Below are 14279 nucleotides of genomic sequence, written 5' to 3'. Positions count from 1 at the left end.
CATACCACCCTTCTTCAAATGGACTGGCTGAGAGAGCAGTTCTGACGTTCAACTCTGGTATGATGAAATTGTCTGGAGATTCAATAGTGACTAAATTAGCAAGTTTTCTTTTCCATTATAGAACCACCCCTCGTACAGAGACAGGTGTGACGCCTGCAGAATTGTTGAAACACCATCTCCAATCGAGATTGAACCTAATTATGCCAAACTTGGAGGGGAAGGTGGAAAGGAGTCAGGGAAGTCAGAAAATTGGGCATGACTGTCCACAGTCGTGACAGGGCATTTAAAGTAAGAGTGAAAGCATTTGTGAAAAGCTTTAGAGAAGGACCAACACGGTTGTTTGGTGAAATAAGTGCAGTAACTGGGCCTCTTTCCTGAAAGTGGAAGATCGAGTCATACGGAGACATGTGGATCGTATAAGAAGAGGAGAAACAAAATACCCAGAAATGATTCCACCAGTGTTTGTGACTGAGTCAACATCTCCTGTTGAAAGAACTCAACCAAGTACAGATGTGTCTGAAGGGTCGACCGCACCTGAGAGTCGAGGAAACAGGTTTACAGATACCTACCGAAGAACCAGAAGCTCGGACAACTGCAGTGAGGGAGGTCCCGGATAAAACATCAGAAGCTGTAGAGCTGAGATGTTCTACATGCATAAGAAAACCCCCAGAAAGACTGACTTTGTAAATTACTTACCTGTGTGAAAAATTTGTTATTTTGAAAATAAAATTGTAAGATGTACTTCTGAGAAAAGGGCGAGGGATGTAGTAACCTGATGTGTCATATACCTTTAAGACACATGTGGTAATGTTAGATCACATGATCTTGGCACCCAATAGCAGAGTAGTGCGGGCTACCTCTGTGGTCAGTAGTCTTAGGTTAGAGCCTGAAGAGTGAAGACAGAGTTTTGAGTTGTAAATACACAAGTGTAGCTGCTGAGTTCCTTTTGTAAATAAACAGAATGCATTTCTTCTTAGGAACATTCTACTGATCTTCTCTGTCTTGGTACCAACTCGGTCACCCTGAAACAAGTATGCAACCTGGATCCTTTAGCACCAACAAACCAAGGCACTGGATCCAACAGCAACTTAAGTGCGTAAATACACTGCATTTCTGGTGACAATGTAACCTTTTCTGACGATTTTCGAGGAACCATTCTGATACATGATTAAGATCAGGCCATTGGCACATTGGCTTTGGGCACCTTCTTCAGGATGGATTCCTCCTCCTCTCATTCTCACATCAGTTTTTCCTGAACATTGAATTCTCTTGCTGCAGCTCAGGTATTTGAGTTAGCAAATGTTACAACTTTTACCTTGAGACCAACTTCGTATGTTAGTTTCTTGCTGGAGGACCCATTTCTGTTCATCGTTCACTATGTACAGTCTGTTCTCTGTGGGTGTGTCTTAAACTCCTACACATCATCTTGGTGGCCTGCTTGATCCCATGCACCAGTTTACAAGTTGAGTAAAACATGTGTTTCTGAGGTGAAAAATTGAGTGGACTCCTAATGAGAGAATAGCCTTCCTTAGCAGAAAAGGTGGGGGGATGGCGGGAATCGGGGTGTTAATTTATACGCTGGGCATAGGCCTAAACATGATTTTTGCTGCCAAAAAAATTGGGTCATCTTATATGTTGAGTTGACTTATACACTTTTAATTCTAGCCTAATACATGGTAGCCTGTGTATTTTTTGACTTGGCTATTCCATTTATTATCTTGTTGCTTTGTTATGTACTCCTGAAGCTCTGGCTCGGACAAGGTCTGGTGTGCAGACTTAATCAAGTTGCTGTTATATGGTCTCAACATTATTCCCGAGCTTGGGATCTAAGCATCTGAAGCCATGACCAGCAATGGTGGAACAATGAAGATTAGGGCCACACAAGAAGCCAGCATTGGAGGGGCACTGATGTCAGAGGAGTGTAAGGCCGGGGGTGGTGGGGTTGCCGGGGGAGGGGGGGGGGGGGGGTGGTGGTGGTGGTGGTGGTGGTAGTTTACAGAGATAGCTGCTTGAAAACAAGAACCAGAATTTGGCAGCAACTTTCAAGACTGTGACCTCTGAGCTTGGAAGGACCAGGGGCAGTAGGCGCTTGGGAAAGTCAGCCCCAAGTTACACACCATCCTTACAGACATCACCATTCCTCCATCATTGAGCCATAATCATGGAACCTGCCAACCCCTACCTAACAGCACTGTGGGAGTGCTTTCACCCCATGGACCACAGACTGCAATTATTCAAACAGGGGGCTCACCACCACCATCTCAAGTAGACCAGGAGTTAAGAAGTTGAATTAATTGAGAAAATAAATGCAGGCCTTTCCACTGATGCCCTAAAATAATTTTCTAATCACCACTTCCTCTCTCTCTTTCAGTCTGGAAGGAGCCCTGTGTTATGAACCTTGGTCGTTCGCCTGTGTTTCTCAATTTAATGAAAAATTCTAATTGGTAGCATCACCTCCAACCCCACCATCCCCACGCTGCTGTGTTTCTATACACTCCAACAGAAAAGTGTTATGGTTATTGGAGCGGTTAATGGATAGATAACAGAGTGGGCATAAGCAGGGTTGTTTTTTACCAAGTTGACAGGCAGTGAATAGTGGAGAGCTGCAAGAATCAGTGGTGGGGCAATCCTATCAATCCATATCAACGACTTGGTATCAGCAAACCTAGACACATTACCTTCCCACCTAACCTGGAGTAAACTGTGGGGAGCATACCAAGAGACTGCGAACAGATATAGACAGGTTAGGTGAGTGGGCAGCAAGGTGGCAGATGGAGCATAATGTGGGGAAATGTGAAGTTATTCACTTTGGCGGTAAGAATAAAAAAGCAGAATGTGTTTCAAAAGGTGAGAAACCTGTAAGTTTTTGATGTTCGAAGAGACTTGGGTGTGTTGGTACATGGAATGCAGAAAGTTAGCATGCAGATACAGCAAGCAAATGGCATGCTGGCCTTTATTGCAAGAGGATTGGAGTACAAACATAAAGAAGTCCTGCTGCATCTGGAATATTCTGTGCAGCTTTGGTTTCCATATTTAATGAAGGATATACTGCATTGGATGCAGTGCAGTGCAGTGAAGGTTCAATAAATTGGTCCCTGGAATGAGGGGGTGTCCTATAATCAGAGGCCGAGTAAATTGGGCTTATGTTCTCTGGATTTTAGAAGAATGAGAGGTGATCTCATTGAAAGCTACAAAATTCTGAGGGCACGTGACAGGGTAGAAGCTGAGAGATTGGCCAGCAGAAACAGAGAAGCTAAAATGTGGGGACACAGTCTCAGGATGAGGGGTCTCAGGATAAGGGGTCAATCAATCAGGACTGAGGTGAGGAGAAATTTCTTTACTCAAGGGGTTTTGAGTCTTTGGAATTCTCTATCCCAGAGGGTTGTGGCTGCTCCACCAATGAATACATTTAAGGCTGCAATGGACAGATTTTTGGTGTCTAGTGAAGGAATTGTGGGAAATGGGCAGGGAAGTGAAGTTGAAGCCCAAGATCAGGCTTGATCATATTGAATGGCGGAGCAGGCTCGATGTGATCTACTCTTCCTATTTCTTATAGCCTTCTGTAAATGAGGGGGAGATATAATCCAAGAGAGATCCTCTTTGTTGCTGTCACTGGAACGATGCCTTTTAAAAGCAGTGAATAACATTCTGTGTAAATATTAACTATTACTTTGCAAGAATTTTTCTCTTGATTACTCATGACTACATAACCTACATACGGAGACATAGCATTCATTTATAATTCTCCTTTTTTCATAACTTTCACAGCCTAGTGTGAAATGTTATTTTGAATTCGCCAGGGTAGTTGTGGTCAGTGGAGCATGGTGCTGACATGTGTCACTGAACTGTATTTTGTTGAAGTATTATTTGGCATTTTGCAGGTGCTGTACAGGAATATTAATAGGCCATGTGATGTTTATGTTGGTTTACCCAGCAGAAATGAACTAACCAATCCTTCATGACTACTCTACAATAATCTACATGCAACAAAATGGAGATTCACAGAAAAATGATAATCCTTTTCCTTCTGAGCCACTCACCATAAAAGTGTAAATAAAACTTAAGCAATATAATTATAGTCACTGTCCCTGCAGGCTAGGTGAATAGCTTTGATACAGATTAATGACCTTTCTTCCATCATATGGTCAGAAGTGGGGATGTTCGCTAATGAATGCACGATGTTCAGCACCATTCGCCACTTCTCAGATAGTGAAGCAGTCCATGTCCAAATGCAGCAAGACCTGGACAATATCCAGGCTTGGGCTGACAAGTGGCAAGTAATATTCGCGTCACACAAGCGCCAGGCAATGACCATCTCCAACAAGAGCAAATCTAACCATCTCTCCTTGACATTCAATGGTATTATCATCGCTGCATCCCCCAATATCAACATCCTGGGGGTTACCATTGACCAGAAACTGATCTGGACTAGCCATATAATTACTGTGGCTACAAGAGCAGGTCAGAGGCTGAGAATCCTGTGGCAAGTAACTCACCCCCTGACTCCCTAAAATGTGTCCACCATCTACAAGGCACAGGTCAGGAGTGTGATGGAATACTCTCCACTTGCCTGGGTGAGTGCAGCTCCAACAATACTCGAAGCTTGACACCTTCCAGGACAAAGCAGTCCACTTGATTGGCACCTCATCCGCAAATATTCACTCCCTGCACCCACATCCCATGATGCACAGTGCCAGCAGTGTGTACCATCTTCAAGATGCACTGCAGGAACTCGCCAAGTCTCCTTTGACAGCACCTCCCAAACCCACGGGCACTACCATCTAGAAGGACAAAAACAGAATTACCTGGAAAAACTCAGCAGGTCTGGCAGCATTGGCGGAGAAGAGAAGAGTTGACGTTTCGAGTCCTCATGACCCTTCGACAGAACTAGATTTGAAAGTTCTGTCGAAGGGTCATGAGGACTCGAAACGTCAACTCTTTTCTTCTTTGCCGATGCTGCCAGACCTGCTGAGTTTTTCCAGGTAATTCTGTTTTTGTTTTGGATTTCCAGCATCCGCAGTTTTTTTGTTTTTACCACCTAGAAGGACATGTGGACTTTCAAATCTAGTTCTGTCGAAGGGTCATGAGGACTCAAAACGTCAACTCTTTTCTTCTCCGCCGATGCTGCCAGACCTGCTGAGTTTTTTCCAGGTAATTCTGTTTTTGTTTTGGATTTCCAGCATCCGCAGTTTTTTTGTTTCTACCATCTAGAAGGACATGGGAACACCACCACCTGGAAGTTCCCCTCCAAGCCACTTGCTGTCCTGACTTGGAAATATATCGCCATTCCTTCAGTGTCGCTGTGTCAAAATCCTGGAACCCCTCCCTCCGTAACAGCACTGTGGGTGTACCACATGGACTGCAGCAGCTCAAGAAGGCAGCTGACCATCACCTTCTAGAGGGCAATTGGGGATTAGCAATAAATGCGGCCCTATCCAGTGAAGCCCACATCCCATGAATGGACGGGGGTGGGGGGGGGGGTGGAGGAAATGTATTCCTTATTGAGTAACCTGCTCTCAGAGATAAATGGGAGTGCAGTTGAACTCTGTACCCATAGATTAGAAAGCAGAAAGTCGGTCAGGGTTCGTTATGTTGCTGTCTAGCACCTCCAGCTGATAGTGAACCTGTGCAATCATTGGGTAAGAACGACATCAGGCTCTGCAACCTGCTAGCACTGAGACTGAAACCTGCCAATATTTGCTATCATACTGTTTTATAATAAACTATTACCTGTTCCTCTTCATTACAGCTTGAAGTTGAAGCTTTATTGTTCCCCAGTCACAAAGGAGATTCTACTAACAAGTAGCAAGTACAAATTCTGGGAGAATGATATTGTAAGTTCCTTTATGTTTAAATCGTTTGTACCCTATTTTCTCACCTCCTTTGCTTAAGGTGCTCACTCAGGAGTATTGACCCCTGACGGTACTTACCAAATTTGTGTGGAAGTTAGGTTGTAGTAAGCAGGCTGTTTGATTGAAGTGTCCATCGTTGCTGAGCCTGGTTTTGTCCTCGCTGCAGACACGTGTCCAGGAAGAAACATTGGCTCGGGGTCACCAGCGGGAGCTCTGGCTGTTTCTTACAACTCTACCTTCCTAACCAGGGATGTTCAGGCCAGCTGTTGTGCCCTGTTGTGTATTTCAGCTGACGTTGACTTTGCACAGACCTCCTCCTGGTCAATAGGAATCATTTCACTCTGGGTCTATTGGGTATTGCCTAGAATGTGCCATAAGTTATATCTCTAACCATTATCAGTGATCTTTGGGTAATAAAAGTAACTAACAAGTTTTTTTCCCCACAAATAATACGCCCAATGTATCAAAAAAGAGCGCCTTATGTGATTATCATGTGTTCCATTTCCCCTCCCCTCCCCACTCAATCTCTGAGTGAGATTCCCAATTGGTGCTGTTTTAGGGTCATTCTTGCACAATGGACACATGCCAGTTAGAAACTGAGTAAGCGAGTGCCCATGGTTATTTTTAACTGGGCTCTTGTTTCTCTAAGGCAGAGAAAGGAGTTTTTCATCCTGTCATTGTGGGCTGTATATGAGCCCAGATCTCTGGGATGTAAAAGGGGAAGGGTGTTTTTAACAGTTGCATCACTGAATGTCCTTGATTTGCCCTGGAGCAGTATAACCAGCTTGAATGGATATTTAATATCAAGTAGCAATGAATCATAAATTTTGAGAAATAGCAGATATGTTTGTTTTGTATCGAGGTAGGATTCAGTTTGTGTTACTTCAAGAAAATAAGTACAGTTAATATTTCTGTTTTTTACAGATAGCTATTGAAGTTGAAACTCCAACACAAATTTCCTTGGTTGATGAAGCAACTGGTGAGGTAGATGCAAGAAGTCCTCGCTCTCTAACTTTATTCAGGGGAAGATGTCAAAATGATGCTGTTAGTTGTGACTGTGGGCTGAATATGTTAGTCTCACTTTAAGAAAATGTTTATCTGGCAATTAATAAATTTTAAGAAGTTGAAGCGTTTAAAATTTAACATGCCTGACAGCATCTGCAGAGAGGAACACAGTCAACGTTTCGAGTCTGTATGACTCTTCATCGGAGTCATACGGACTTGAAATGTTGACTCTGTTCCTCTCCGCACATGCTGTCAGGCCTGCTGAGTTTTTCCATCTGTTTTTGATTTTGTTTCAGATTTCCAGCATCTGCAGTATTTTGCTTTTATCTTTAAAATTTAACGTCTTTGGCTCCCTTCGCTACGTTTATAGTTACGGAAGTATTTTTGTGAAGACACTCTGCATTTTATTTTCTAAATTTGGTAATCCCTTCTGTAGAGATGTTACTTCCTGTGCAAACTTCCCTCACCTGAGAGGGCAAGGTACACATCTCATTCTCTTTCCCTGCCAGTGCCACACTGTTCAGGGATACTAAGGCACCCTGCGATAACAAGGATTGTTCTTCTGTTTGCCATGTCTGGAAAGGATCTGGCCTCTGCTCAGTGACTCTGTACCCCAGAACTTCATCACATAAGGAATCAGAAACCACAGCCTGGCACCTTTCATGCCTTAATGCACAGCGTTCACACTTTGGCCTGTATTCAGAGCCGACTATATTCCAGTGGTCAGTTTGTTAAGAAAGTGTTTAATATTTTCCCTGTGCCCCCCCTTTCTCCTAAAGGTGCTCACTCTCTCATTTGAGTACGGGTATGTGTGGCCATTAGCTATGCATCACCAAGTGGCATTTCATCATTTGAGAGCCCAGAAAGGTGCTATTGGCACGTTGTTCCACTGTGCAGATGTTGTAACTATGTTTGATGCTGAACTTGGCTAACATCCATGGTTCTGGAATGTGCCTTTCACAAGTGGATAATACGATATTGATGGACAGGAGTTTGGAATTTTATTTTTCTTCTCTCTCTCCTTGCCTAATCTCAACCCAGAGTCCAATAGGTTTTCCCATATGCCTGTGTTACAGTACTGTAACTCCATGTGGCTTATATTCATTATCACTGCTTTCCTAATGACATGGCTGTGATAATGTTGCAATAGCTGAGCTTTAAAATCTTCCAGGGCCCAAACAGTGTGTGACTCCAGAATATTTTACTTAATTTTTTTTTTAAATGACAACTTATCTTGTACGAAAATCTTAACTGTGACATTAGCTGATCATTGATTACTGTGGTGGCAGATGCAACCTTTTCTCTCCCCATCCCCCACCCTCCTTCCCACCATGCAAATCAAACATTGTTTTCTTCTGTAAGAAGGGAGCTTTATTCTTTTACAGCAAATGAAAGCATTGCAGCTGTGCTGTGTAACTGAAAAAGTGCTGAATATGTGCTGAACTGTTCACAATGCACATTCAACAGAAACCAACCCTTTTGAGACACCTGTTTTCTTGTAGATCTTTTATTTAGCAGTTACATAGAATTTTCGTCGGTTCCCTACCCAGTGGCAGGTCTGACCCATGGTGCTGTGTCTCCACTGCATGCAGGGCAAGAAGGCAGGTCCCAAATCCGCCCCAGCCCAAATGGGGATTGAACCCCATGATGTTTGCACCAATCTCTTATTTGTTCATGCGACTTGGGTGTTGCTGGCAAGGCCAACGTTTATTACCCATCCCTAATTTCCCTTGAGAGGGTGGTGGTGTACTGTCGCCTTGAACTGCTGCAATGCAAGTAGCGTGTGTACGCCCACAGCGCTGTTAGAAAGGGAGCTCCAAGATTTTGACCCAACAACAGTAAAGGAACTGTGATATATTTCCCAAGTCACAATGGTGAGTAACTTGATGGGGAACTTCCAGTTGGTGGTGTTCCCATCTATCTGCTGCCCTTGTCCTTCTGTTTGGTAGCGGTTATGGGTTTGGAAGGTGCTGTCTAAGGAGCCTTGGTGAGTTCCTGCAGTGCATCTTGTAGATGGTACACACACTGCTGCCACTGTGCCTTGGTGGCAGAGGGGGTGAATGTTTGTGGATGTGGTGCCAATCCACTGGGTTCCTTTGTCCTGGATGGTGTCAAGCTTCTTGAGTGTTGTGGGAGCTGCACTTGTCCAGGCAAGCGGAGAATATTCCATTGCAGTCCTGACTTGTGTCTTGTAGATGATGGACAGGCTTTGAAGAGTCAGGAGGTGAGCTACTTTTTGCACAATTCCTAGCTTCTGACCTGCCCTTGTGGCCACAGCATTTGAGTTGTCCAGGTCAATGGTAACCGCCAGGATGTTGCTACTGAGAGATTCAATGATGAGATGATAATGGCATTGAATGTCAAGGGGTGATGGTTGTTGGAGATGGTCATTGCCTGACACTTGTGTAGTGTGAATGTTATTTGCCACTTGTCATCCCAAACCCAGATAATGTCCAAGTCTTGCTGCATTTGGACATGGACTGCTTCAGTAACTGAAGAGTCGGTGAATATTGCTGAACGTTGTGCAATCGTCAGTGAACACCCCCACTTCTGACCTTATGATGGAAGGAAGACCATTAATGAAGCAGCTGAAGATGGTTGGGCCTAGGACACTACCCTGAGGAACTCCTGCAGTGATGTCCTGGAACTGAGATGACTGACCTCCAACAACCACAACCATCTCCTTTTGTGCCAGATATGACTCCAGCCAGCAGAGACCTTTCCCCTGATTCCCAATGACTCCAGTTTTGTTAGGGCTCCTTGATGCCACACTCGGTCAAATGTTGCCTTGATGTCAAGGGCAGTCACTCTCACCTCACCTGATCCACACTGGCCTTCCAGCCGAAAATCTCATCACAGAAATTTTATTAATCCATAACAATAGCTTCAATTCACAACTCGAGCATGTTAATTATGTTTGCTTACTGTGTGTCTGTTTCTATATAATTTCATGTCTTTTTTTTTCCTCTTAAAATAGAAAGAAGATATACTTGTTACCCTTTTACCTGCAGGACACTGCCCTGGATCAGTTATGTAGGTATTGCTATCTTGTGGTTTAATCTAACACGCCTTGGAGAAAGTGCATATGTTAGGAAATAATTCTTTTTGTAAAGTTGTGTGTGTTTATATGACCAGTGTTGGGAATTAAAAACTGGGAATTCGTAGCAACAGGCCATCTGTAAAAGAGATATGGTTAACTGAAGGAAAGGGTAGAGGAATTGTGTTGGAATGGTAGATTGGGTGTCAAAGGCGTAATGGGCCAAATGGCCTCCTTTGGTACTGAGATATCTTATGATTCAATAAAGCAGCATGCTGGCACCCTGATGCTACCAGCAAAGTAAATTGGATCAGCCTTTGTGATATGCTGATGAGAAGAACACCTAACTCTCCATCGAGCAGGCTCGTTGGACAGAGACTGTGCGGAAATTGTGGAAGCAGATCTTTCCAGTTTGCTGTTGAAAATGCTTTGATCTAGGTCAGGTTTCGTGAGAATGTGTGCATTGTTCTGCTCTTCTGGCAGCTCTTGACATGTGAGCTACTGAGTTTGAACATTGAATTCCCTCTTGCATGTCAAGATTGCGAAGGTCTGATTCCATGCATCTCGCATTCCTCTGTTGTTCAGTCCAGATCTTTGAAAACAAAGATTTTATCGAATGGCTAAAAATTTAACTTTTGTCAGGTTCTGTAGGGAGTACGTGTAATACTATAAAATATGAAATAAAATGTTTTACTTGAACTTTATATTCCTAGTATTTACATCTCACTTTTCTTAACTTTTAAAGTTTAAACACAGTTTAAATAATGATATGAGATGTAATTGAAAACAAACACAAAAAAAAAATACCTGGAAAAACTCAGCAGTTCTGGCAGCATCGGTGGAGAAGAGCACAGTTGACGTTTCGAGTCCTCATGACCCTTCAACAGAACTAAGTAAAAATAAGAAAGGGGTGAAATATAAACTGGTTTAAAGGTGGGGGGGGGGGGGCGGGGTTGGGACAAGAAGAGCTAGGTAAAGGGCCATTGATAGGTGGAGATAACCAAAAGATGTCACAGACAAAAGGACAAAGAGGTGTTGAAGGTTATCTATTATCTAAAGGAATGTGCTAATTAAGAGTAGAAAGCAGGACGAGCAAGGTACAGATAGCTCTAGTGGGGGTGGGGTGGGGTGAAGGAATCTAAAAAGGCTAAAAGGTAGAGATAAAACAATGGATGGAAATACATTTAAAAATAATGGAAATAGGTGGGAAAAGAAAAATCTATATAAATTATTGGAAGAAACAAAAAGGTGGGGGAAGAAACGGTAAGGAGGTGGGGATGGAGGAGAGAGTTCATGATCTAAAATTGTTGAACTCAATATTAAGTCCGGAAGGCTGTAAAGTGCCTAGTCGGAAGATGAGGTGCTGTTCCTCCAGTTTGCATTGAGCTTCACTGGAACATTGCAGCAGGCCAAGGACGGACATGTGGGCATGAGAGCAGGGTGGAGTGTTAAAATGGCAAGCGACAGGGAGGTCTGGGTAATGCTTAATCGCCACCTTCAACACCTCTTTGTCCTTTTGTCTATGACATCTTTTGGTTATCTCCACCTATCACTGGCCCTTTACCTAGCTCTTCGTGTCCCAACCATCCAACTTATATTTTATACCAGCTTATATTTCACCCCTTTCCTATTTTTACTTAGTTCCGTTGAAGGGTCATGAGGACTCGAAACGTCAACTGTGCTCTTCTCCACCGATGCTGCCAGACCTGCTGAGTTTTTCCAGGTATTTCTGTTTCTGTTTTTGTTTTGGATTTCCAGCATCCGCAGTTCTTTGCTTTTATCTCGAGATGTAATTGAACTGGCTGTCCCTCTGGCCTCTTTCAGGTTCTTGTTTGAGGGTGTAGGTGGCACAGTGTTGTACACTGGAGATTTCAGACTGGCCAAAGGCGAAGCTGCTCGCATGGAATTGTTGCATTCAGGTGGCAGGTAAAGTTTTACCTTCCTCATTTGTTAAGCCTTTCGTTCAGCCCCTCGAGCCTGCTCCGCCATTTAATAAGCTCATGGTTGATCTGATGGTAACCTGAAACCTGCATCCCATCTACTGCCGATAACCTATCACCCCCTTGCTTACCAAGAATCTATCCACCTCGACCTTAAAAATATTCAAAGACCCTGTGTCCACCACCTTTTCAGGAAGAGAGTTCCAAAGACTCACCACTCTCTGAATGGAAAAAATTCTCCTCTTCTCTGTTTTAAATGGGTGACCCCTTATTTTTAAACAGTGACCCCCTAGTTCTAGGTTCTCCCACAAGAGGAAACATCCTCTCCACATTCACCCTGTCAAGTCCCCTCAGGACCTTAAAGGTATCAATCAAGTTACCCCTTACTCTTCTAAACTCCAGCAGATACAAGCCTCGTCTGTCCAATCCTGCCTCCTAAGACAACCCGTCCATCCAGGTATTAGTCTGGTAAACTAAATTAAATTTTTGCAGAAGTTGTTTGCTGCTGGTTAGAATTGCTGGAAATGCTGTCTCCTTTTTTATATTGTACCATTGCTTTTGTCACAGACACCCAGATTGCCAGATTCATGCAGACCGGTGGTAATAAAACCATCATTTCAAAATCTGGCAAGTTTTCTGTGGTGTTGCCATTGACTGTATTGGATATGTGCATCTGGCGTCAGTAACACTGACGGTATCTGTTATGACACAGTAGATGGGTAAATGCTGATCTGTTCAAATCCCAGAGGGAAACTTGAAACAACTGTCACGACTAATTTTCAATTTGTACGTTTTGAGGTGCAGGCTTTGAATTCTGCAATAAGATTGAATCTTAATAGGTTTTCATAAAACTAAATTAAATATTTATTAATAAAAGAAAAGATTGTAACTGCATACGTATGTTTACAAATTACTGCTATAATAACTTCTAAATCCCCTAATTAATTTCACTCCCAGTTACACTTTTGATAAGGCAACAGTAAGACACAGAGATTTTAAAAGATCCAGGCAAAGTAACAATATCCTGAGCAGTTGAATTCAAAGTTTTGGATTTCCAGCATCTGCAGTTTTTTGTTTTTATATCTGAATTCAAAGTGAGTTCTCTTATCTTCAGTCCCTGGAAGCAACAGTTTGATACATACAGGTTACAGGCTTTTCACACTTATTGGATCTTAAACTGCCTTCCCTTACACACAACCTTCACTCCTTTATACATATTTTCCCCTTTGAATACAATACCCATTGTTCCACTATGTATTTGGACTTTACCTTGCTGATAATAAAAATCTCTCGTAGCACTAAGTTTACCAGTAATCTTTGGGAAAAATAAACACACTGCTTCTAAACTTCACCTGGCTAGGTGACACATTTCACCCCTCCTTTGAAAAGAATCGAGCCTGGTTTATTTAAAAATGCAAATGTCCTTTTATACCTTACATTCTAAACTTCCCCATGTTTACTATGTTTACATCAAAGTCTTCAGACCAGCTGTCTTTAATCCAATTAAGTCTTGCGTGCACACGCATTCATCAAAACCTTCCGACCAGCTGCCTTTCATCGAATTAAGACACGTGTACACGCACCACTATTTTACAAAACATTCCAGTAACCACTGAGAATTATTATATATTCCTGACAGTCACACTGCCATGTAAGTAGCGTCCACACCTGCACTTTCCAACATAGATCATCAGATAGAGATTGGGGCAGCGCTTGTCTGGCTGTGATTCATATCTTGGCATTGAAACTTGAGTGTCCTGCTCTGAATGGTTTGGTGCAGTTTTTCACTGAAGCAGTTGAGTTTAAATCGAAAGATGGTTTTATTTTAAGAATATGTTTTCAAACATTTTTTTCAGAGATTCTTAGTTAACTGTCACAAACATTTTACCAATAAGAATTTTTATTGAAAATGTTAGTAACGCTTTTACATAAACATCAAATAACAGAATATTCAGGAAAACAACAGTTTGATGATGATGTTTCTAAGTTTAATAATGTTTCCTTCATTCCTTTCCCCACCATTGCTGCTGTGCATTCAATTGCCTTCATTCCAGTCTCTGCAATCCAGGCTCTGAACACTTTTACCTCCCATTGTTCCTTTTTAAATCTCTTAAATACTCCTCCTTGTGGTACACAGTTTTCAGATTTTTGGGACGTTTTTCTACATTAAAGGTACAATATCAATGCATGATGGGGATGACTCTGTTGGGAAAGGCGTCAAGTGTTGACCTCCCGAGTTGAATGTTTGATAAGCCAGATGTTTAGTCACCTGTACTATGCTCACGTTTCTTGTGTATGCTGTTTGCAAAGCGGCATTTGCAGTTCCTGGTTATGGCTTCCTGCTCTAGCCTTATCCTCTGTGAATGGTGTGGGGCCTAATAGCGAGAATGTTTTGCATTATGTATGTATGCAAATATTTCTTTTATAATTGAACTGTACTTCATT

At 42.6% G+C, this 14279-nt stretch overlaps 1 protein-coding gene across 6 annotated transcripts in view; it reads left to right on the top strand.

The window, feature by feature from the left end:
- dclre1c (DNA cross-link repair 1C, PSO2 homolog (S. cerevisiae)) overlaps positions 1 to 14279 on the top strand; it is a 44079-nt gene that overhangs the window by 12458 nt on the left and 17342 nt on the right. For 5 of the 6 annotated variants that reach the window (XM_041203333.1, XM_041203332.1, XM_041203331.1 and 2 more), the window contains exons 3-6: positions 5750 to 5834; positions 6777 to 6836; positions 9835 to 9890; positions 11719 to 11820. In XM_041203333.1, coding sequence (XP_041059267.1) covers positions 5750 to 5834; positions 6777 to 6836; positions 9835 to 9890; positions 11719 to 11820 — 303 coding nt within the window. Of the gene's footprint in view, positions 1 to 5749; positions 5835 to 6776; positions 6923 to 9834; positions 9891 to 11718; positions 11821 to 14279 lie in introns of those variants that run through there. The other variant, XM_041203334.1, reaches the window with a different exon arrangement.

The sequence above is a fragment of the Carcharodon carcharias genome, chromosome 13 (assembly GCF_017639515.1).
Source record: "Carcharodon carcharias isolate sCarCar2 chromosome 13, sCarCar2.pri, whole genome shotgun sequence".
Classification (NCBI taxonomy): Eukaryota; Metazoa; Chordata; class Chondrichthyes; order Lamniformes; family Lamnidae; genus Carcharodon; species Carcharodon carcharias.
This window is presented reverse-complemented; position numbering and strand designations above follow the sequence as displayed.